Source organism: Excalfactoria chinensis, chromosome 16 (assembly GCF_039878825.1).
Source record: "Excalfactoria chinensis isolate bCotChi1 chromosome 16, bCotChi1.hap2, whole genome shotgun sequence".
NCBI lineage: Eukaryota > Metazoa > Chordata > Aves > Galliformes > Phasianidae > Excalfactoria > Excalfactoria chinensis.
The window spans coordinates 7,278,850-7,303,093 of record NC_092840.1 but is presented as its reverse complement, the minus strand read 5'-3'; the positions used below and the strand labels follow the sequence as shown (position 1 = coordinate 7,303,093).

General features: G+C 40.0%; 1 protein-coding gene across 5 annotated transcripts; it reads left to right on the top strand.

The window, feature by feature from the left end:
• Positions 1–232: 232 nt before the first annotated feature.
• Positions 233–23,457, top strand: MPHOSPH9 (M-phase phosphoprotein 9). Of its 5 annotated transcripts, none has more exons than XM_072350841.1 (25): positions 233–403; positions 1,945–2,077; positions 2,769–2,919; positions 3,995–4,084; positions 4,726–4,761; positions 6,279–6,796; positions 7,720–7,837; positions 9,680–9,770; positions 10,190–10,296; positions 10,711–10,815; positions 11,659–12,095; positions 12,801–12,959; positions 14,005–14,092; positions 14,795–15,010; positions 15,659–15,706; positions 16,072–16,136; positions 16,622–16,723; positions 17,472–17,609; positions 18,052–18,227; positions 18,938–19,102; positions 19,334–19,451; positions 20,240–20,343; positions 21,173–21,384; positions 21,909–21,977; positions 22,546–23,457. In XM_072350841.1, the coding sequence occupies exons 6-25, from the start codon at positions 6,396–6,398 to the stop codon at positions 22,645–22,647; spliced, it is 3,021 nt and encodes a 1,006-aa protein (XP_072206942.1). In that variant the 5' UTR covers positions 233–403; positions 1,945–2,077; positions 2,769–2,919; positions 3,995–4,084; positions 4,726–4,761; positions 6,279–6,395; the 3' UTR covers positions 22,648–23,457. The 5 variants fall into 5 exon arrangements, with proteins under 5 accessions (XP_072206942.1, XP_072206940.1, XP_072206937.1 ...); XM_072350839.1 differs by having other exon boundaries at positions 246–403; positions 4,729–4,761; XM_072350840.1 differs by lacking the exon at positions 233–403 and adding an exon at positions 592–664 and having other exon boundaries at positions 4,729–4,761.
• Positions 23,458–24,244: the final 787 nt, after the last annotated feature.

The following is a 24,244-nucleotide window of genomic DNA, read 5'->3' as shown; positions in this document are numbered from 1 at the left end:
GGATACCACTCGGTTAATTGGCACTCTTCAGAGCCAATCGCTGCGCAGGGAGTTCTTACGCACGCCCCCCCACACTCTCTACCAATTAGGCTTTGGGAACCGTCCGGCGCGTAGTCTCAGTAGCCAATCCCCTGGCGGCGACGCGCATCCTTTCCCTCTCAGCCAATCCGAGCGGACGGCGCGTCCTGGCGCGCGCACAAGGTATCCAATCAGCGTGCTGTCTCCTCGCCGCAGCGCCCCTCCCCGCCCCACAGCGTTCGAAAGTGGGCCGCCAATCGCCGGGGAGGAGGAGGGAGCCGCGCTTGTTTATCGCCGACCGGGGGCCGCACGGAGCCGCTCCCCGCCGCTCCCGGAGGACTCCCAGCAATGCGGGCGGGCACCGGATGAGCCCTGAGGGCAGCGGGTAAGGCGACAGTCCGGCAGCAACGCCGCGCTCGGCCACGTCTCAGCGCCGTGAGGACGCCTGCACCGCGCCGCCCCTTCCTAGCAAAGTGGCAGCGCTTCCAGCCAATCAGAGGCGGAGGCGCCGTGAAACATCCCGGAACGAGAGGGGCAGTAGCCAATGGCAGCGCGGGGGCGGGGATTAGGCGTGTGGAGAGGCGGAGTGGTGGCGGGCTGGGGGGCGCTCGGCCGTGAGGGGACGGAGCCGGAGGGGATGCGGAGGGTGAGGGGGGGGGGTCGGGGCCTGAGGGGCTGCGGCCGGGAAAGGGGCGGCGGTGGAGGCGGAGGGACACATTGCGTGGTGAGAGGGGATGCGGGGGGCCGCTGTGAGGGGGACGCGGGGGAGGGCCGGGCAGCGGGCGTTCTGTGCGGGGAGCGGGGCACGGCGCTGTGCTGCCACCTGGAGCCACGCCGCTGAGTTGAGTGCCGCCCCACTAACTTAATGCTGCTCCTCCGTGCGGGGGCTTGGCAGAATGAAGGCTTATGCTGTGCTATGGAAACAGGAGGTGACAGCTGAGCTGCTTGTCAGCCGTGTTAGAACTCCCTTTATGTTTGTGTGTATTTCACAGATTGCTGATGAGGTTATGAAACGAGTGTCACAGCTAAGGCCCGTCTGTCTGCTGGGATAGATAAGGAGCCAATGATCTTAGCCTGGGGTGTCTCAGAGCCCCCCGCTACCTCAGCTGCACAGCAACCTTTGTGTCCTCCTCACTGCTGGCTGTGACAGAAAGAAGTGATGGTTTCCCCCTCGCTTCCATTTATCCCAGGAAGCTCCGTCATAAGGATGTGTGTTTCCATAATAACTTCCTTCCAGTTCTTGCATTTGAAGCTGTGCTCTGAGGAGTTCAAGTAGCAAGCTGCCAACCAAGCATTTTACTACGGCCTGCTTCGCTTTAGCAGTAGAACTGAGATTAAATCGGTCCGTTGTCCAGCAGTTTCCTTCTGGTTTTTATACTTCCAAAGCTATCAGTGTGAGATGTGCTGGTGTACTTACAAAGAATGGAAGCTTAAAGCCATGAAAGTCAGCAGCGTGTCCTTGTAAACCCTGTAAAGAATGGCTGTGCTTTGAAGGTATTGGGCTGCTGCATGGCAGCGGGGATTTATTCTCTGTATTAGCACAGGCTGCTAGGATGACGTTTCTTAATGCATCCTGTTCTTCTACAGAATGATCGTAAGGTTTTTCTGCAGTGTTAGAGCCTGGATAGAGATTCAGTAGGACACAGGAGATGCTGAAGTAAGCACAGTAGAAAACCTGATTAATGTGTGTATTTCAGGTTCTCTTCTTCTAGACTCGTGAGAATCACAGCAGATACAGTACTGACTAAATAGCAACCTTTAGCAAGCATAGCTCCGGGCGAGGGAGAGAAGTTCTTTGGATGCTGCGTGCCCTGGGGTAGTTTGACTGCAAGAACTGCCTCTTCGATCAGATTCTGTTTCACCAAACTACAAAGTCATTTTAGTTTATTTAATAGGAGAGTGATATTTAATTATTTATGTTTGCAGGGTTTAATCATACTTGGATCTAAGATATGGAAAGTCATGACTTGATGAATACTGCGCAAGAGATTTCTTCATCTTCTGCAGACTCTGATGTCAAAAATTCCCACAGCTCTGTTTGCAACTTGAATTGTAACAGGTAAGGAATGATACGATGGAGGAATTCTTATTGTATTTTTAATGTTTCTGCTTTGTGAAAGTGATATGCTTGCTAACATAGTTACCATGGGAGCACTGCAATACGTTTCAGGATTTTTTTGTTAACAATTGCAGATAAAATGCTTGATGAGAAAAGCCTCATTGAAAGAAGTGCTAAATCATCCTTAAGATGACTTCTTTTTGCCTTGGGTCTCCTTGAGTGGAGGAGTGGGGAAATGCTTTTGGCCAAGTTGGAAGGAATTATTCTTTGTAAAGCCCTTGTAGTACATTAAGCCATTTGTATGACGCAGTGGCTTAGAAAAAGGGAATTGTTTTTCCATTCAGTGCCCAAGGTATTTCCACTGAATAAGGAGGGTGAATACGGAGTGGTGGCTCACCTGTCAGATCAGGAGAGGTTCTTCTTGATTTGCTGTAATTACTACAAGTTACTGGTGCAGCTTCTCAAAATGAGTCTGTAGCGTTGAACTTTATCCCTCATTGTTTTGCAGCAGTTTGGGATTTTCTTGAAGAACATCCTCATTCTTAGGAACGCATCACTTCTATTTTTCAGCGTGATTAGGATCACAATGTAAATTAAGCACGTAATTCTTTGGTTCTGTAGCATCATTGTGGCCACTGTGCTGGACAGCTGGCATAGTGAATAATTGAAGTTTTTCCTCATGTTTCGCTAGGAGCCCCTCAGCCAATCCCAGAGGAGTTTCTGGTTACTCAGGGAATACCAGGTCCTCCTTAGTTGCTGCTTCTGTTGAGCTGCTCTCCTCCTACATGCGAGATATCCAGCACAGTGGGAATGCTGACACTGAAAGTGTGAAGAACTGTGAGGTACATGTTAAGGTTTATTGAAAGAGCAATAAATGTATTAATGGATCTGATCTGCATTTTGGAAGACAGATCTAATGGTGGTTTCATATGGCAGTAAGGGATTATGTGAATGTTTACTCTTTAATGGGGCAGATCCATTTATTATGCTGTGAACTAACCATACAGATAGATTTTGTTGTGATTTTTCGTGTGTGTGAATGTTTTACAGTGACAGTACTGCTGCAAATGGTTTTTTTCAGTGATAGGATGAGAATTCCAAGTTATTTTATTTCTTTTAATTAAAACTTCAGACCTTTAGAACTGCAGCACTTCAGCTGAAGCCTGAAGTGATCCTGGAGATAAGTTGGTTTTTTTTCCTTCTAAAAATGACTCTGTTTTCCTCGTATCGTTTATTCATTTGGGTTGCAGGGAGGTGTAGATGGTTTGTTTTTCAGATCAGGAACAAGACTAAAGCAGTAACTGACACACAATAAGCTCATTTGCTCGACCCCTTTTAAAATGTTTTTTCCTCTTTTATTTTGTATTTGATCATTATTTTTAGCCTCCGTAGGGAACATCAAGTTTCCACATCATGGGTTTGTTCTTGCAAAATTTTTTGAGCTTTTTGGTTGTGGTCCAATAAAATGTCTTCTGACAGATGCTTAATTTGGTGCTCTTTAACAGATCCAAGGGAAGAATGTAGCTGGCTGTGTGTGTGTTCTGTGTCCTGGGCTTCAGTGTTAAAAAAATTCGGCTGTACTTTCTTGCTGTCTGTTTCTGCTTTTAAGTCATTCAACTTAAGCAGAATAATTCTTTTCTCTTATTGATTTTTTTTTTTTTAAATCAAACTTAATGGTAGACGTGTGCTATTGTTCTGTGTAGAAGGATCTTTTTCTTTCTTTGGATGCATTATTACCATCTCCTTTGACTGAGGCAATAGGGGACTGTATGTATTGGGGGGCAGGCAGCCACGATGCTGTTGTGAAAAGTTCATATAATGTCCAGCCCAGAAGTATAATATTGCAATATAGCTGAAGTGAAAGGTGAGAGGTGCAATGTGATCATTCTTTGATTGTTTCACTTTGTGATTAAATAGGCAAGGTGGCTGCAGCTGTTGAGGCTGGTAGAGAAGCAATGCCAGGAACAAATAGCTGCCCAGCAAGAACAGTTCCACCATCAAATCCAAGTAAGTAATGATTTATTCATGTGGAAAGGTTAGGCTGAGTGTTTCTCTTTCTTTCTTTCCCTACAGTATGGCCTCTGGCACTTCCCAGCCTTCCTCATGAGTGTGCTGGGCCTGTAATTCAGGCTGATAGTGGAAGTGGATGTCTGCATTGCCAGTTTGCAGGATGAATATTTGAGGTAGTCGTGGCTAATTAAAAGTGTAACTGGTGGGAGCCATTTCAGCAGTGAAATTTCTTGGCTTATTTGTCTGTCTTCAGAAGCGTATGGTTTCGAATGCCCTCATGATAAGCAGACTTTTTGGGCACAAGCTGATTGTAGTAACTATCATTTTGAATCTTGAGGCATTGCAGTTTTCTTCTCATCAGAAAATGTAATTCCCTCATCTAGGCAGTATATAGCATTGGAAAAAGCATTTGCTGTAATAGCTGAACACCTGTTTCACCTTTTAGTTCAACATTCTCCTTTCTGTCAATGAAAATTGACCCACATGATGGATCACATTTTTGCAGAAGCATAATTATCAATTAAGCCAGAAGAAATGTATACTTGTGTATAAGAGACAGAATTCTGTAAATGCATAATACTGAATGCCTTCATCATTTTGGTTGCTGTTTTTCCCTCCCCTTATGCCCTCTACGCTAGTAGTAACCAACAGTTCCTGAAGTGAGTTAACAAGAGGTACTGTCCTTTTATCCTATCTCCTGTTTCTCCCCTTCTGCCTTTTTTCTTTCCTCTCCCACTCTGTTGGTTTTGTCTCACTGTTTCCTTACCCTGTATTTCTTTCCTCTGAATGTAGTGGTTTGATGTCACCTGTTGCTTATGGTAGTCTTGACTAATCTGTTGTGTTGGCTTTGCTGTTTTTTTTTTGTCTTTCTTAATAGGAAAGGATACCTCTGGAAGAGTTTAGATTTTGGTATCAGCAGGGACTTAGTAACTGTGTGACTTACCACACTAAATACAAAGATCAATGACCATAACTTAATTTCAGCTGTATGATAAACTAGAGGGAGCTATTCCTAACAAACCAGTGTGCAGGTGATCTAGTAGAAAACAGGAAATTCAACACATTGTAATAAGATTAATAGACAAAATTAATAACCCTTAATGACAAACATTAAATGGCAGCAGAGAATGTCATTATTTTTTTCCCCAGTAGCTCATTCTTCCATTTCTTTCTCCCTCCCCAACCTTTTCCAACAGAGTTAAATAATGGAATTAAGTCGCAAATGGCTGCTGAAGTTGTGACTGAAATCACCAAAACCCTTTGTTATGGCAGAAACTTCATCCCTGATTTTTTTTTTTTCATGGAAAGACTGACCTGAAATTGAATTAATCGTAATGCAAGTCTGTCAACCATACCAAGCTTCATTCTGACTATCATTACATGCAGTTTCTCTGAAATTAAGCCTTTTTTATTATGTTGGCAACTTCCAGGCCAAAGGGCTCCCCCATGGACGCTGGCACGAAGGCTTTTTGTAGCCCTTGACAGAAATATAGTTGTTTCAGTGTTAACACTGCACAACTGTAAAACAAACAACAAAAACCCATGCACACACCCCTCATCTAATACACTGCTATAGCTCTGTAGGTAGTGCATGCTAAATAACCCGTTAGATCTCTTCGTGTGATCTCATTGTAGGTTTGCTCCACTCTCAGATGCCAAACCAACTGGTCGTTTTGAAGCCAAGTTTTATGTAAATAATCTTACAGAGGTACATTATTCCTATTAGTGTAACAGAATAATGGTTTATATTTCCATTAAAGCATCCTTGCAATCATTAAAATTGTAAATCCAAATTATAAGTTCTTTTACACTTAAATGTAGCCAAAGACTTCATCCACTTCTCATGACATACCCAGATAACAAGTATTTCTTTAGGTGGCTGGTGGATAACTGGTGATCTAAAGGCATGCAGCCAATATGTGCATGCCCTGTTTTTTGCTCTGATAAATGACTGCTGAGAACTGTAATTCACTGCTTGGAGTTGAGAGTTGTTACCATTCACCTTTTACTGTTATGTGTAGTGTGCATACTGTCTACTACATGCATGAGATGTCTATGCTTCGAAAAGCAGGAATTATTTGAAATGAGTACTCCAATTCTCTCACTAGCAACATGAATTGAAATTACATCAAAATATAAATGTGACTTAGAGCATGATCTCATGGGAATTCTGCCTTTTGTTTTTCTTTAGCTGATTCAGAATGAAATAAGGCAGTTAGTGAAATTGCAGACCAGCAACTGGGGCATTGGCAAGAGCAGGAGTTTGCCTGGGAAGTCTACTGATGCCTTCTCGTCACTAGGAAGTCAAATGGGGATGAATTCTGAAGTCTCTGAAGGAAATGAATGCATTATCAGTCAGCTTAGATCTAATGAAATCGAACTTCATCCAAATGCATCTGATCCGTATCAGGAACGTCTTGCAAATGATGCTTCCATGAATAGTGGGTACAGCACCCTGTCTGCCTCTGAACTGAATGCTAGCAGATCTGATGATGTTACCAAGTGCACAGACTGCATGGAGAGCACTTCACAAGCACAGGGCGATGCAGCAGTATTGCGGAGTAATGCAGCTGTAGGCAGCATTCAACATACAAGAGAACTTCTATCAAAACAAGTAGAGAACTGTACATCAGGAAGGAGTGACGCTGTAGGTTTTCCTGCTGAGTTTGACCATAAGGTGAATGAAGCTCAGTGTAGGAAAAAAAACAGGTAAGTGGTAAACTTTCCAAACTTGTTGTGTTATACAGTCCCCATTGCTGTTAACTAGAAACACTTGAGAATTGAGTGGAGCATCTTGATGGTAAGAAGAATTAGAAGAAAAATCTGTACAAAAATCCCCCCAAATTCTGTGCTTAGTAGACAAATACATTTCTTCGGCTTGACATTTCTAGGTGATGCATATTTGATGTGTGGTGCTTATCTGTAGTTGGTGTGTTTGGGGAAAAATACAAAAGTCTGCTTCTTACTGTAAGCACAAGCTGAGATACAGTTTGCACAGTGTTCTATCTATACACTAGAATTTTAGGTGCTGATTACTAACCTTACATGGCATTTTGCTATTGTACCCAGCCTTCTTTGCTAGTTTATATGCGTGGTGTGTTTTCTTACTGTGTGTCTTTTCCTGTTTGGTTGATTTATTTTTAGTTTGTTTGTTCTCCTCTGTCCGGTAGGTGAGTAGATTGTTGCTGAGATTAGATGTAAAGGAACCAAAGTAGCTGGTCAGTTACACTGTCCAAATACTCTCTGGTTGTGCAGAATTTAACAGTGTACTTTACTGTCTCTGTGCTGAAGTATAAAGGCAGTGACTTCATATAAACTTGGGCAGTATTGGAGTTCACACGGACAGCATGTTGTTTGTGAATCCTTGATAGCATTTTGTGGAGATAAAACTTCTTCTCTGTTGGAAGAGTGGAGGGTGATAAAGATGAACTTGTGTTTTGGTAGTGTGTCATGAAACAGATCCTGCTTTTAGAGGGTTGGGTTTTGGGGTGTGTTATCTCAACATACAACATAGATGATAATGCCACATGTTCTTCTTCCTTTCTATTGACATTGATTTCTGGAGGGATTATTCCTCTATTACAGATGGGAATGTATATTTATGGTATGTTTGTGTGTTGCTTGCCATCCAGTAAATCTTTAACATCGTGGGCACAAAAACTGAAACAAAACCAACCAAAAAGAGTAAGCACAGAAGAAGTGAACTCTGTGTATGGAAACGAGCAGGCAAAGAAATCACCGCTTGAGAATGTGAGTCTTTTTAATTTTAGTTTGAGTTTTTCATTTTACTCTTTTTGCTCAGATTCTTTTTTTTTTTTAAGAGTTGTGTGCTCTGATTCAGCACGTGTTTTCATACTTAGTTTGAAGAGTTTGAGTAGTGGTGCTCCCATTCACATTCTTGTGAACAGACTTTGCTTCTTGGGTCATCCTATACTTATTAATGTTGTCATTATTCAATTCCTCACCTTGTTTTTGTCTTACCTTGTTTTGGTGGCAGATGTTATTTCCTTACAGAGATGGCAGTCACATTCTCAACTGAATCTTCAGATGGTCATAACTTATGGTGGCCCCCAAGTTTGTTGAATCCATTCACCTCTTCTCTGACTTTCTATATGTTCACAAATCTGATTATTTTGGGGGCAGAAGTTTGGCCACATAAAATGTTTCTGACCTTAAAGGATAATCGTCTAAACATCCATGGTACATGTAGCTGTGAAGTTCTGGGATTACTTAGAGCATGTTAATCATTACAAACCTTTCTCCTGATGCTATTCTTGAGGAAATAATTCCTGAAACTGTGAATGGCTCCATCTACGAGAGAACAGGAGAACTAGAAAATACAAATGAGGGGTCTTTTTTCGTTCCTGTGGTCACTTTGAGGGTGATCCAGAAAGGGTAGCTGTTAGATTTGCTCTTTCTAGTCTATTTCAATTGCCAATGGAAATATGATGTTCTTCTAAGGGGATATTTCAAACCAGGAGTCTAATTATTGCTGTGGATTGTCTCTTTTTTCTCTCTTGGCTTCAGGAGGGTGCCTAAGGAAATTAGTGCCAAAACTCAGATCTTGAATAAACCTCTATCTTTTTGTTCCTTTGAAGGGGAAGCAATTGAATTCTTACATTTTCCGTTCTCCCTCCTTAGGCAAAGGAGAATACCTAAATAAAAACATTAAAAGGGACAAAATAGCCTTGAGGTGAAAATCTACTTCATGGCAAATGATGAAAAGCTTTAGGCTTTTTTAAAAATATACTTAATTTCATTAACTCAATGGTTACAGTCCTACTTTAGTTCTCTGAGCTGTATGAATTTGCCAAGTTGTATGTCTTCTAAGCTGCTGTGATGGAACAAAAAGCCCTGGGTAGGGTAGAAAAGAGCAATGTGAGATGAGCATTTCAAAGCCTGCTACCATTAGTCAGTTGCTCTTGTGTCAGCACATAATGGCAATGAAGCTTCTTCCTTGGACTACTGAAGGGGAGAATTGTAGCAAATTTTAAGTTACATGCACTTTTTTTCCATATACTGCTCCCAGCTTTGTCAAAATTGCTTCTATAATTGTCTGGGGAGATTGCTTAGGAAGTCTGAAGCAAAGAGAAGGAGAATATGCACAATCTTAGGGGGGATGTAGTATCTTGTCTGTCTATGATGATAAGCGATATTTACCTCCTGATTTGTGGTAGGTGGAGTCATAACAGCTGACAGTAAGAGATTCCAGATTTAGGATGAGGAAAGACTAACACTTCATTGGTAAATCAGCCCTCAATGCCCCTCTTAAGGAGTAGGGGGGTTTAGGTGTGTTCTTGTGTAGCACTTAACTCAGGAATGCTCCTAAGTGGCCTGGCATGTGAACTGGAAAATATCAGTATTATTTAATTACATGGTTTAGCTTGATTACCTTTTTGATGGTGATTGCCCCAAATACAAATTGTACAGGTTAGGATCATGATTCATTATTAAATGTAATCCCATTTTTTAAAACAATATATTAACATTGACATTCTCTATTGTTTTATATTTTTACAGTTAAACCCTTTTTTCTTTTTTCCCTACTGTGCATTTTTTTGTTATAAACTTGTTTTTCCTTTTTAATTTTAGACAGACTCCACTAATGCTGCTTTGACACCTTGTTCTTTTTACCTCAACCAGCCAACTGAAAGCCCGAATTCTGTAGTGTCTGAAGGTTCAGGTATAGTCAGTGTCTTGTACTTGAAATTCCTTTTCTGTTGAATTCTTTGTCTAGAATTATTCCTTGGGTAATGTAAGTTTTAAGTGCCATGCAGGAACTGTTTGAAATATGGCAGTTTGTGGTAAATGAGGATGAAACTTGAACACCCAGGTTTATACTCGTGTATTTTCACAAGTTTATACCTTAGGTTAGGGATGCTGTGTGATATAATACTGATTATGTATATTGCTTCTGTTTTGGTTTGAGGGTAACTTCAGCTAACAAATACTTCATAAAATTGTTAAGTACTGGATGCAAATAACGAGTGCATCATTCTCATTAGCTGGCAGGGTAACTTCCTACTCATGTGTTTTTGGGGATTCCTGATCCGTGAGCTTGAAATCTGTAATTTTTTTTTCCCCAATGATTCTTTTCATCAGGACTTTCATACTGGAAACTAGATGTGAAGGAGATGTATCATTCTTTACCAGAGAACTTCAGAAGCGAGTTTGCTGATGTTTTCTCCACTAAAGTATCACCAGATCAGGTAACCTTTACATGTGTTTTAGTGGTTGTCTTATGTTTGTTTGTCATCTTTGCTCTTTTCTACAATAGAATCAGCCCTCCTAAAGTGAAGTTTTCTATGAAACCCCCTTTGTTTTCCCATTGTCTTATATTCTGTTATTCATTTTCCCCAGATACCTTCAGTTAGAATTTACTGACCTTCTTTCATCTAAATGAAATGGTGTAAGAGACAAAAAGAGACTGACTAGTATATTAAAGGCATATTTGCTTCATTAAAAACGCTTATTTACATTAAATTAGATGCTGTAGATAGAGTCTTTCTCCATTCTGAGCTGTTTCACTAGCCCCTCCCCCCCACCCCCCGAAGGTTACTTACCTAATTGGGGATAAAGAATTGTGTTCAGAAAGACTGATGTATAAATTTTGCCTGTTTAAGTTGTCTTCTGCTGATGAAATGAAGCCATCACTGAAGGATATTTATCATAAAAGACAAAGGGAAAACAACCAGCTGCCACCTTCTCAGACAAGTCACCCACCGGAGGTAATGTTATTATCTATGTTTTACATCTCAGTTTGAAGATAAGATAGGTTATGGCTGCTTTCCCATTAATTGGCACCTGCTGCCACCTCCAGTGTTATGCTGGAACAGCAATTTTTGCAGCTGTGTGATGAACGAGATTGGGAAGTGATCCAGCTGAAAAGAACCTCTAAGAATACTCTGGATGAACAAGCACCTTTGCAGCACAACCTTGAAGATGGTGCAAGGGCAGATCTGTTGAAGCTGGTGAAATGCACGTGGAACTGCAGCTGCAGAAACAGGGTTTTCTTACTGCTACCTACAAGACAAGTTCATTCTACCCATTAAACTGAATAGGCATAGCCTGTAGAACTGTTCTTGAAGAAATCTAACTCTGTATCTACTTCCAGGTTACAGTCTTCAGTCTTTACTTGCCTGTGTACTTATCTTGTTTATGTAACCCATGAAGCAATTTTAGTAACTATGAATTTACTGTTTCAGCCTGCAAACGGATATCCTAATTCTTCTCTGTATCGAACTGTAGTTTTGGAAGTTTTCAGGACAGCTACAGATGCTAGATGTGTCTTTTATTGCTATTGGAAACACAGAAACAAGTTACAAGCTTTTGAGTATATGTGCCATATTTTAAGCTGTTACACATCTCTGCAGTTGCTTGTCAATATCGAATGATTGTAGTAATATTGAATATGATTCCTGCAATATATTCGGTATAATTCCTGCAATATATTATGTGGATGAGTAATGCCTTCAGAGTAAATCCATTTGCAAGAACAAAAGTTAAAACACGTGGGGTTTTTTTGGTTGTTTTTTTTTTTTTTTTTTTTAGTATTATAACTTATTTCCTAGATCTTGACATTGGACCCAACCCTGCATATGAAACCAGGTCAACAGAATCCAGGACATTGTTTTTTCAATATTCCTGAAGAGAGTACTCCTTTTTCTCCAGACTCTATGGCAGATCCTGGATTTTCAAGTCATTGTGACACAGACTCGTTTTCACAGACAAGCAGTTTGTCTCAGTTTGATGGTTCTCCAGAAGATCCTGCCAGCAGCAGAGCTGTGCGTTCGGACTTCTGGAAAAACCATCCAATCCGAAATGAAGACAAGGCCAGCTCTCCCTTTCCAGTGGCTTATGCTGATGCTACCAGTGACATTTTAATAAATACCGAGGAGGAAGAAACACTGACTCTTACTCCATCCTCTGTTACTCAGTGTAGTGACAAGAGTTTACCAGACCATGGTCTTTCAGTGACGTCTGCTGAAGATCCTGTGGTAATGTCAAAGTAAGTTCTTATTTTGTTTGTTCTTTTTAAACAGTTGTAGAGTTCAAAGCTTAGAACATAGCTGTTCATTGCTTCCCCCCTGTCCCATCCCCTTTCTTCTCTCCCCGAAGTAGAGGGAGTTAGGTCCATGGATGTCAGAGCATTTTTTGTTTTGATGTTTTTATTAGTACTGTTTATATATAAAGTAACAATACATGCTTGCTCATCAGACTGCATGAGGGAGTTAATTTAGGTAGAGAATCTCAGATTTCTGTATTGAATCTCATTTTGACTGTATTTAGAGTCAAATGGCAAGAGAAGCACAAAATTACCATACTTAAGAAAAACAAATACTCACCAATCACTACTGAAGCTTTTGATTTGCATACAGACAAGCAGATACAGCATATCTGTTCAAGGGCTTATGCAGTGGGTCATGGTTTTAAGGCAGTTAATTTGTGAATTTGCATATTTAATTTTATGCACATTTTCTAGAGAGTAGAAGAGAAGAGAGGCTCAATCTTTGTATGAATGTGAATGCTTCTGTGCAAGCCTTAGCTGCTGTCTATGCCACTGCTTTAGATGACTAAGCTTTCTTTGCTTTAATTTGACAGTGGCAAAGCTCTGTAAGACATAATCATGTGCTGGGTTTGAATGAATACAGCTGGCAGCACATGGCCATGTTGATAGCTGGAAATTTGTTTTTGTTCTTATTTTTGAATATAGGATTAGGCAGAACTTGAGGGAAAAACATGCTCGACACATAGCTGATCTACGAGCTTACTATGATGCAGAGATACATAGCCTAAAACAGCAGCTAGAGGCAAGCCATAAAACTGCTGCTTCTGAAGACCTGAAGGAAATCAATCAAAATCTTGCTGACAGGTACTGTTTCTTCTGCCTCTGTTTCAGGATATTATTTCTACCTTAAAAGCTGTGTGTGCTTATTTAGAATATCTTGCAGCGTTTGTTGTCCCTCAGTTCTGAATGTTTCATGCATCTTTGATACTAATACTTTACTTTTCAGAATACATTTTGTGTTACTTAATGCATCTGTTTAAGATTAGTTTAAAGTCATTGTTAGAGCAGCAAGTGTGATGATTTGACCAGAGGCTTTGTTGGACCTGACTTTTGCTGAAGGCAGGACAAGTTTTGCTTAACTAAGTCCTAACCAATTTGTAATGGAAGGATCAGTGTTGTGAGATGGTGCTTGTCTGTCATGCTGGTGGACATCGCACCTCTTCATCCTTCTTACAGGGAAAGTCCTAAATTCACTGGTAGCTTTATGCAGGCAGTTTGCCAGGCAGTGCTCCTTGACCAGATATTACTACTGGAGGCTGTGTGCCTCACCTGTTTGTTGTAGCTTGAGTGATTACTGCAGAAGTTCAGTGTGATTTTTGTATCATTATTGCCAGGCAAAAAGCATATTAGACATTTAGACAGTTAAATACTTCACAAAATGTATGGCCTTCAGAATGACTGGAAAAACGTGTAGGTAGCCAGGACTCTTTTGTACTCATTTTCTAGCACTAGTGGGTTCCATCTATTAAAAGTGACTTCTGAGCAGTCATTTGCTGAGTTACAAGAAGCTTGTGATATGATTTCAGTCATTAATTATCACACAGCATCGTCAATTAGCTCAAGTGGAACTGGTGCCTCTCAGCTGCTTTTGGCTGTGGAGCTCAGAGCCATCTGGAGTCTCTGCACGTGTGCCCAGTGTGCTGCTTGCCTGGCACGGTACCACAGCCCTCCTCTGCAGAGGTGCTGGGTGCTTGTGGCAGTGGCTGGGTTCTGTGGTAGGAGCTTACAGGCTGGGCACTAGAAGTAGTGGGGACACTTGAGGAAAGTAAGGCAGCTCTAAAATGTGGTTTTATTGTTTGAAAGCCTCAAGAGATTACAACATTTTTTTTTTTTTTAATCTTCCAAATAGGTGTGACCAACTAGATGCAGCTTTGAATGAAGCAAGTGCTCGCATAAAAACCCTTGAAAATAAGAATAGTATGTTAGAAAAGCAAGTGGTAAGTATGTGTTCCTGGTCACGTATATTAATTCAAGTTGCTTTTTAACTAAAAGGGTAAGGAAATGTGCCTCTTCATTGCTAGGCTGATCTATGTGTTACATAGATGGCTTTCCTAGCTGTATTTCTTAATACTCCTTACTTGAATCATTATCATGTTTGCCCATAGGCAATCCTTTCCAGAAACCAAAGGAAGTTTAATAGTAAAATATTGTCTGATAATCTCTCTAAAACAGAATTAATAATAATTAAAAAAAAAAAAAAAAAAAAAAAAAGTCTGGTTAATTTTGAAGTACTCATTTTGAAGTACTCATTGAATTACTCATTAAAGCCTAAAAGCAAACCCCTTCTGTACTGGGGCAAAAGTAATATCTGTGTAGGTATACCTCTCAAGTCCTCCTAGCTAAATCAGAACCACTTTGTTTATCATCAGGTAGTTAAGTTGGTTGGTCAAAGAGCAAGACGTTGTGTCCTGTTCTGATGGAAGTTAAATGTGAGGAGATTAATCTGTTCCACCTTTTGGACATTTTTCTATGTTGGGGAAGCATAGTCTTCATTTCAGTTCTTTCTACCTAACAAAATGAGCCACGTCTTGCATTGTTCACCAGCAGATGTACCCTTTTGTTCTATTTAGATGATTTCAGATTCAGAAATCAAATTCTGCTAGGTAAGCATTTTAATTAATCTTGCTTTTCTTCTTCAGGCAGATTGGAGGGAACGCTTTTATGGAGTTAGTAATACCTCCAAAGTTTTGCAGGAACGTATTGAGGAGGTGCGCACAAGCAATAAGGAGAAGGATAACACCATCAGTAGGCTAAAGTCAAGGCTTAAGGAACTAGAGGAAGCATTTGAAAAAGCTTATAAACTATCTGATAATAAAAATACAAGGTTAAAAGAAGAAAATAAAATGTTTCAAAATGTAAGTTTAAAAGAAAAAAAGCCCTGTATTTGCAGTTAGATTGTGTGTTATGAATGCAGCGTGTCTGGGGGTGTTTTGTAAAGCTGCTCAGAATGTAATTAAACCTGGTAAGTCTTAATGCACATCTGAGAGAGCAGAAGTACTTGGTTGACTGCTTCCTAGATGACCTGTTAGGTGATGCTGCAGGTTTGATGGTTGTTTTTAAGCAGTTAAAGCAGCAGTTACATATGTGATGTGATAGTGTTTACTGTAGTCTTTTGCAGGTGTTTTATTACTTTATGTACTGTTAGTTTATCTTAATTTTAGAGGTACTATAGGAAATTTGTTGTGCAAACTCTTCTTTTTATCAATTCAAATTTCAAAATGCAAAGTCAGCTTCAAAGCCAGTGATTAATTCTGCTGGTTCGTTCAGCTTCATCAGTTACCAGTTCCTTTAACGATAATTCATTTGACAATCATAAATATTTTAGTAGCTCCTGTCCTTTATTCTGAATAGGAGATACCGGAATGTAACAAATAATAATAAAGTACACACTGTGTATCCCGTAATTCTCTTACGTGTATTAGACAAGGAATTCAGGTGGTTTTACAGCACCAAACAAAAATGCTGGTTCTGTTTACTCTCCTTACGGTTTTCTGTTGTTGCAGCTTTTAGGAGAATACGATTCCCTTGGGAAAGAACATGAAAGGGTGAAGGTAAGTCTGCCCTGGTTACTTACAAAAAAGCAAGTGGGTGAAGATCTGTCATAATGTGCCATAGAATGAACTGAATTAAGTATTTAGGGAAAGATCAAATGGAATGAGCTACACTTGTTTTTGCTGGAAGCTTCTGACTGCTTCTTCAGAGCTCCTGCAAAGGGGAGAAGGGGGACTTTCAAATGTATTATGTTCCAGTCACACACAGCCAAAACACTGTGAAGTCAAAGACATTCAGTAGGACTTTATTTCAAATAGAAAGGCATGTTTAACGTATTATTTTTTAAGATTGAAGTTACTTTTTTCTCCTATATACATTTGTGTAGTTTCCAGACTTGTTCCTTTTCTACTTCTCTGCTTTCTAGGATACATTAAATGCAACTGAAAACAAACTTCTTGATGCAAACACCCAGATCTCTGATTTGAAAAGGTAAATGTGAATGTGTTACTGCTACTTTAAAAACATGAAATACAGACTGTGGCCCAAATGTTTACTCTTAGACTGAAGGCTGTAGATTTGCAGTTTTAGTGGCATGGTGTGAAGCATTTCATGTTGTTTTATGCTACTTTGCACATACTGTAAGAATCCTGTTATCTTTAGGAATTCAGAAAAAACACATTTCTTAATCTCAGCCTCTTCCAGTGGGAGCTGCTTCCCTTCTGTTGTCACCCAGCCAGTCTTCTGCTCAAGCTTTTGCTACTGCAGTTGTTGTTTTATTTCTAGTTAGGTTACCTAACTTATTCAGCTTAGAATTCAAATGCATATTTATATATGGATGGATGGATACATAGAAATTAGTTAGATACTCTTGTTCCTCTGCTCCACTCAGGATATCTGAATAAAAAAAATGAGTAAGCTCCAGGGAATTTGGTTTTTAATAAGCTTACTTTGCATCTTTGCTGTTTCTACATTAGGACAATTTCAAAACTCGAAGCTCAGCTCAAGCAGGTTGAGCATGAAAACATGTTGAAACTTCGTCACGTTACTGAGAGTCGTCTAAAAACCTCTTGTGCCAAGTAAGTGAATATACCAATAAAATGTTGGTTTTTTTTTCCAATGTCCTTTGGCTAAACATGGTTCAGGATGTCAATCCATGGGCTAAATTGAATTAAACACATGTGATATAATCCAGAGACTTCGTATGCCAATAAATGATTTGAAAAATAACAAACGAATAACGTGTGATTTGGCAGACTGTCTCTAGTCTTTCTACATGCATTTGCTGGCTCTCAGTTGCTCAGCTGATTACAGCTCAGCAAAAATCATTTAAAAAAAAAAAAGCAATAATAATCAAATCATCCAATTAGACAGAAGGTACCTTTGTCTTTGATTTTGAAACACCAATTATTGCTTTCTGTTTTTTCTAAATGTAATTTGTACAGGTATACTGAGAGTAGTTTGGAAGTTCGGTTAAAATACATGCTGTAGTTTGGATTGTGAATTTATGTTACAAAAATGAGATGTTGATCTCTCTTCTGTTTTGGTGCTGCTATGTCTTAAAGACCTGAATAGCTTTGTCCCCCTTTGTTTTTGGTACTAAGCTGTGACTTCTTGGGTGTCCGTCCCATGTCAGCACTGATACTTAGAAATATAAAATGATGAAGTGATGCATTTCATAGATGTTAATGTGTATATATTGAACAGTTGTATTTTGATCAATGTAACTTCATTATTAGTTACTGACAAGTATCTTCAGAGCTATTGTAATACTAATGAACTAGAATTCAAAACCACTCAAAATTTGGAATCTTTTTGCTTCCACAGCAAGTTGGCTGCACCTGATGTCAGCAGGCGAAAGTGGTTGATACCAGGAGCGGAGTATTCAATCTTCACTGGCCAGCCTCTGGAGGGCCAAGAAAGCCCCAGAGATAACAGACTAGAAGAAGCTTATATTCCTTCTAGGTGAGCTGGTTTCCTTCAGTCTCCACTGTGATGTAAGGCTGAACATTTCTAAAACATAGTTTTATTCAAATCGACCAGACTCATTTCTAGATTCTGAAGGTGTTAAGTTGTAAAAATAAATACATATTTATATCAGTATTGTAGATGCTATTCCTTAAGAACAAAACATCCTTTCTAGTATGAAGGAACCTAAGTACTAAGGAAACAGCAGTAGCTTTCAGTATGTATTTAGTTAGAATGTCAGATCACCAAACTTATACTTGTGGCTCTTGCACTGTAACACAGTGCTCTGAGGTTCCTGGCTGAAATTAAGAGCAGCTCTAATGATCTTTGGCAGCTATAAACTCAAAATTAATTACTTTTTTGTTTTTGGTCTGTTCAAGCTGCATTTAGACAGCTGAAATAAAACAAACTTGCTATCTCCTCCTGCTTGTTCTTTAAGGTACCATTCTCCTCCTGAAAAAGACTCTTCGCAAGAAGACTCTTCAACAAGCACTGTTGAAAAGAAGGACAGTGAGATGTCAGAAGCACCAATTATAAAAGCCTTTAAAGAACTTGAAGAAATAAAAGCTTTTAAAGATTGGGGTACACAGACAGAAAAAGATGACGCAACAACTAGTAATTGGTTTTTTTCTTTGATTGCATGCATCTTGGTTTCATTGTTCTCTGCATTAAGGCCCTCAAACTTCAGTGACGGAATAAAACACGCACTTGTTCTTTTAGCATGCAGATTTCTGGAGTCTTCCTAGGAGAATTCAAAATGATATAGTTAAGTGACTCGTTTAAAATAGAGGGAATGCGACAGTTGCTGTTAGGTTGATGTTCTCTTTCTAAGAATATCTCAGTGTTTATAAACAGTTAATGGAGTCTTAACAAAGTTCTGTCTGGTTGTAAATTCTTTTTTTTTTTGTTCTCGTGGTGCTGTATCTGAATGTTATTATGAGTGCTGGCATGTGTTTTGGGGGACTGCACCGAACCATCCTAATAATGCTGGTTTGGGAAGCCTTGTAACTGGAAAACATTGTCTTTTGTAAATGCTTATTTTTTAGGTGGAGGCCGGTACGCCAGCCTTCTTAACCAACCTTTCCACTGTCTGTTAATTTAAACAGTTATTTAACATCATTTGTCCCTTACGTGCTGCAAAACATCCCTGTTGATAAGTTAGTTAAATTGTCTTCATAGGAATGACGAGCTGAAGTCAGTCATCAGTAAAGCAGCACAAACGTGTTTGCACAAGGCAGTGTTAGGTGCAGTTGTTGTGAAAGCTGAGTGCAGGAGAACGTTTATGGGTTCTTGTATCAAAGAATAACTCTTTCATTTTTAATCAGAAACACCAAGTCGACGTCAAACCGTTGGGTTTGTTGAAACTTCTGTTGTTGCCAACCGATCCCCAGAGAAAGGTAAAGACCAACAGAGACCCAAACGATACAGCTCCCCGTGCGGCCAGAGGTCTTCATCTCTTCCTCCTTCAAACAGGAAATCAAATACTCCAAGTAAGTGCTTTTCTGAAGTTCAGTTTGCGTTGCACAAGAAGAAAATGCAAGTAAGGGCATATAAATAATGGGAGTCTGTTCTAGGAGAAAAATAGTTAGAGGTATGATGTCTGTATTAATCTGATAGATAAAATGGGAGGGAAAAGAAACTCCCCTAGAATCATAGAAAGCATGAAAATCTCACTGCACACGGAGAAATTGTAGGTACTTAAACACACTTTGTCTCTACAGCAAGAGACATCATGTTGGCGCCAGTGTCTGTAACGTACAGCCCTAAAAGATCTCCAAAAGAAAACCTCTCTCCTGGATTTAGCCATTTGCTCAGCAGAAATGAAAACACAGTGACAAGGTATGGATTTTGCAAATACTGTTGTGTTCTGAGAACTAACAGCATCACGTTTATGCAGGTTTAAGTCTGTTCCTGCTGTTTCTTGGTCCCCCTAAAAAAGTAACGGGAAATGTGAATCACCTGAAGATTTCTATGTACAAAGCGAAGTTTTACTTTTAAAACACAGCAAATTAAAATCTGGGGTCATTTCTCTTATTTAGAGCTTATTAAGGTGAGATGTTGTATTTGCTGTTACACATCCTGATGTGACACTGATCAGCGACAAAACAGTAGAACAATTTTGTGGAGTAAATCCGGATTCGCACGCAGCTTATCAGGGAATGTAAATCAATGATGATAATTGTATCTACCTGTCGTGGCTTTTGTAAGCATGTTAAAAGATGCACCAGCTTAATCTTCTGGTAACTGAAATGACTTGACTATGATCTCTGCTTGGCAAAGCTTGCAGGGTTTCAGGGAATGTACTTAGTTGCAAGATGAAAGCGTTTTACCTGCACGAAGAAGAAACGTGAAGCACCACTTTTGTTCTTGAGGGTGACTGTGTGGGCTTCTCAGTGTGCTTGGGAGCCGTGGCTTGGCCTCTTGCAGGAGAAAGTCACAGCAATGTACAAACAGGAGTACAGCAGGGTATGGTGCCGTCAGTACTATTCGGAAGACCTGGGATTCCTATGGGGTAGAAATTGTTTTATAAAGAACTTATCTAGCCAAAACAGGAAAAGATAGGAAATCCTGTGTCAGCTGATCAATTATTTCTAGCAATTAATTGTCGTGTACTGCTTGTTCTGTAGGTTTGATATACTTCTAGATGACCTGGAAACTGGGCCTGCATCTACTTTACAGCATAGTAATCCAAGAAAAAGGCTCCAGTTTCTTTCGCTCGACGATACAGAAGGTAATCAGTCCCCAAAGGAGGGGAAAGCTGTCCCTTGTAATTGTTAAGTTTATGAAATGTACTTTAATCTCCCAGATGAAACAGGTTTTATGGTAATACAGAAAGCTGGCACATGGTTCTATGGAGTCCAATTTCTGAAAATCATCCCTATCTTGTCTCATTACTGTAAACTGAGAAATGTCATTCATATGTTTTGTTTTAATGCATCTGTGTGTGCACAAACACAATAGAAAAGCAAAAAGAATTGAATTGAGGAAGAAGGGCAATATATTCTCCTGTGTTTAACTCAGTTACACAACACATCTCACAGGAGCCTACATGAAGATGTGCACACTCAGTCAAACTAATAAAATTCCTATCTGTAATGCAATGTTTAGCAATAGAAAGTGTAAATATCATAAAGTCAGTTGAGATTTTTTTTTTTCCCTCACAGGGATTGAAGCAAATCTTTCTCACTTCTGTCATTCTTGTCACAATGTTCTGCTTTTGCCTTTATTAATGCATTTACTTAGACCAGTGTTTTCATGACAACTAGCCTACAAGGTGATATTTAGAACACTGTACCAGTGGAAGTCATTCTTAATGAGTGCGCTATGTGAGGCTGTTAACAAAAAAATATGCTGTGTTAAGAAGATGGTTTGTAAGATGACCCATTGGAGTGTTAAGCATTCTTCTGGGGAATGTGCTTAAGGGAAGCTAAGGAGGATTTGCTGTTAACTGTCCTCAGGTCTCATTGTGCTGCTTTTCTTGTTGTTTCTTTTTCTGTCTTAAGTAATTTAACAGGCAATTACAAGACAAATAAAAGGAATGTTGTTTTTTTTTTTGATAGGGAGGCAGCGTTCAGGTGTCAGACGCAGCTCCTGTGCTGAATCTGTCAGTACTGGAGTGAAGAAAGCAACAGCTTGGGACGAGAGGAGCATAACACGGAACTGTGAACCAATGCTATCAGCCTGTGAGGGGGACTTCCCATACACAACCAGGATTCAGACTCTGGCTGAAACAGAGAGGCTTTTCGATGAGCTGACTCAAGAAAAGCAACAGGCAAATATAATGTTTATTTTCAAGTTGTGACTGAGCACAGTTATTATATGAGAGTTGAATGGTGTAGCTGTGTGCCCGTGCAGCACGTGGCTGAAGTTAACATCTGATTTCCAGTGTTAACATAGGAATGTAGAATTGCCATTCCTGCTCCACCTCTGAAACTAGAACCCTTTCCTGGCCCTAATGTTGTTAAAGGAGGATCACTTTAACTTAAGCACACTGTGGGTGGAAAGATTGGAGTAAATTTACTTTCTTCCTAAATGGACAATGTCTTTAAATCAGCCTTTCAAACAAAGAAGGTTTTTTTTTGTTCTGTTCAAAATGATCCATGAGAAGGGCTGCTCATATATGTTCATTTTCTATTTGTGTGGCATAATGTCATGGTAACAAAAGTTAGAGTTTAAGAACGACCTTGGGCATGTGTCTGTTATCTATACACGTCACCTCTTGCTCTGTAAGATCAGGTAAGAGGCTTATTGGCACTTGAAACTGTCATTTACAGCTGAAGTATTTTCTGTTACTAGATTGAGGCTGCTTTGAGTCGAATACCTTGTTCTGGTGGAAGAATGACCTTGCAAGCAAGATTAAATCAGGTGAAAAAGCTTCTACCAACTGCTCTCTTCAGTTGCTCCTCTAGAATTCGAGGTTACATAGTTGAGATGAAAGCTTTGAAATGGGTATAAATACAACAACTGAATTTTACTGCACCACTGAGTGCTGTTCCTTTCTGAATGTGGCTGAAGTTTGAGTCTGCTTGAAAAGTAGGCTCTGGATTTCACAGCATTAAAAGATAAGAGGAAATTTACCTCAGTGTGATCATAGAGAGTGCACATCGCATTGTAAAATGTGTAAGTTTGGATAATTTATGGCGATTCAGGGAAAAAAAATGATATAAATATACATCATAATAGAGCAGGTCTGACTCTTAAAAGCCCATGCCAAAAAGAAAGCCAAGAGCCCACAAATGCACCCAGATGCATGAAAATAATCAGAGTCTGCAGGTCTGGCTCTTGGTTTTGGATGCTAAGAGAATGCATTGGGAAGGATACCAGCTGACTATAGGAACAATAGCATTTCCTTTCTAAAACGAGTATTGTTGGGTTCTGTTGTACATTATTAATCTTTTTTTTTCCCCCCTTTTTGTTCACTGTTTCCTTTTAGGAAGCCCTGGAAGATCGCTTGGAAAGGATTAACAGAGATTTGGGATCGATCCGCATGACCCTGAAAAGATTCCATGTTTTACGTACCTCTGCAAACCTTTGACAGTTCTCTCTTGAATTCCAACATGCTTTTTCTTGCACTAACATATAACGATGCACTTGGGTAATGCAAACGTTTTGTATTTTTATAACCCTCCCATGGTAGTTTTACAACCACGTTACCCTTTACACGCAGCAATATTTTGTACCTCAAACAGCCACCTATATTTTAAACATATTTTTGTTACACTTGAGAAAGCAATGTAATGTTTATCCTCTATTGTAATATTTTTCAAAATGTTAATTATTTTTAAACAGCGACGCTCGATTTATAATAAGAAACTGAAAGGCAGCTTGTTTTCTGAGAGCCATCGTGTCTTGCACTTGTTTTCGTCACCATTTTATAGATGTCTGTAGCATGTTGTCCATGCTGGCTAATAGGAAGTCTTGACTTTTAAATGCAACATGAGTTGCTGGTGTTAAACAACCACTGTTAGGTAGGTAAATCCTTTTCCTTTGCATCTGGTGGGTATTTGCCATGGTGACCAAACGACAAGCAATGGGAATGCTTTGATGCCATTAGGGCCAGCATTCCCTCAGCTGACAGCAGCCAGCTTTCCTCCCAGCGAGCTCAGCTGCAGCTGGCACTGCAGGACAGCAGCTCACTCACTCAAGTTGCTGCTTTAACATCAGGGTGGGTTCTGTGCCATGCTCAGGGCACACACTTCCAGGTGAGATCTGAGCTGTCTTTGTGAACAAGACACGCGTTTTTCATGGTGAAAGATACCTATTTGCTCGTTGGCATCTTGTTACTGTTCGACGTTGATGTTTTAATTTGTATTTTGCTATTAAATAAATGTTTAATTAGATTCTTTCTCCCAGCCCAAGAACAATAATAGGATCTGGGATATTACATCAGCAATAATGTGGGTTTTTAATCATATTGTGTGTTTCAAGTTCTGTCCTCGTTCCAAATGTTTAGCCACTAATGATGTGAGGGTTTTGCAGTGGAAAGGCCAGAATAGCCGTGGTGAAGGAAGCGTGTGAGGCTCAGGTTCTAATTCTAGAGTGTTGTGTCCTTAAAGGATACTTAACGAAGAGCTGCCCTGCATTAACGCACAGTACTTTATTTTAATTAGGGGAAAAAAGCTTTATTTATTTATCAGGTGCTTTGTGCATCTCCTGCCCTGTGGGTTGTTTGGATGCGAGATCAGAGAAGTCAAGGCTCCAAGTTACTCATTTTCCCTTCTGCCCTAAGACACTGAAGTGCTTGACTGCACTTCCAGGCTCTAACTGTGATGGTATTTCATTTCTCCTTACTTGAGGAGGGAGAAGAAAGATAAAAGCTTCTCTACTTCCCCTGCTATTCAGCTGAAGAAGTTTCTTTCCACCACGTTAAGTTATGAACAGGTAGAGTGTAAAAGTACCATTCTAAAGCATCACTGAGCCGGCAGGATTTCTCGCAGTGCATCCATCAGCACCAAACTTCACGTGGCTCCATTTAATGGGCTTGTTTTCTTTCATCAGTGCTGCTGCAAAACAGGCACCATTTTCCTGACAGGCATTTGAAAGGAGCAGGTAAATCAATTCAGCCTTTCCTTCTAACCCCCCTTTATTTCCATTCCGTTCTCTCCAGCACTATTCATATTCATCTACTCTTT

Excerpts from the sequence above, each read along its gene's own strand:
- MPHOSPH9 (XM_072350836.1), top strand. The coding sequence starts at position 1,971 with ATGGAAAGTCATGACTTGATGAATACTGCGCAAGAGATTTCTTCATCT. Across the intron at positions 15,707-16,071 it reads AAGAACATGAAAGGGTGAAG|GATACATTAAATGCAACTGA; the intron begins GTAAGTCTGCCC and ends TCTGCTTTCTAG. Across the intron at positions 18,228-18,937 it reads AAAAGATGACGCAACAACTA|AAACACCAAGTCGACGTCAA; the intron begins GTAATTGGTTTT and ends ATTTTTAATCAG.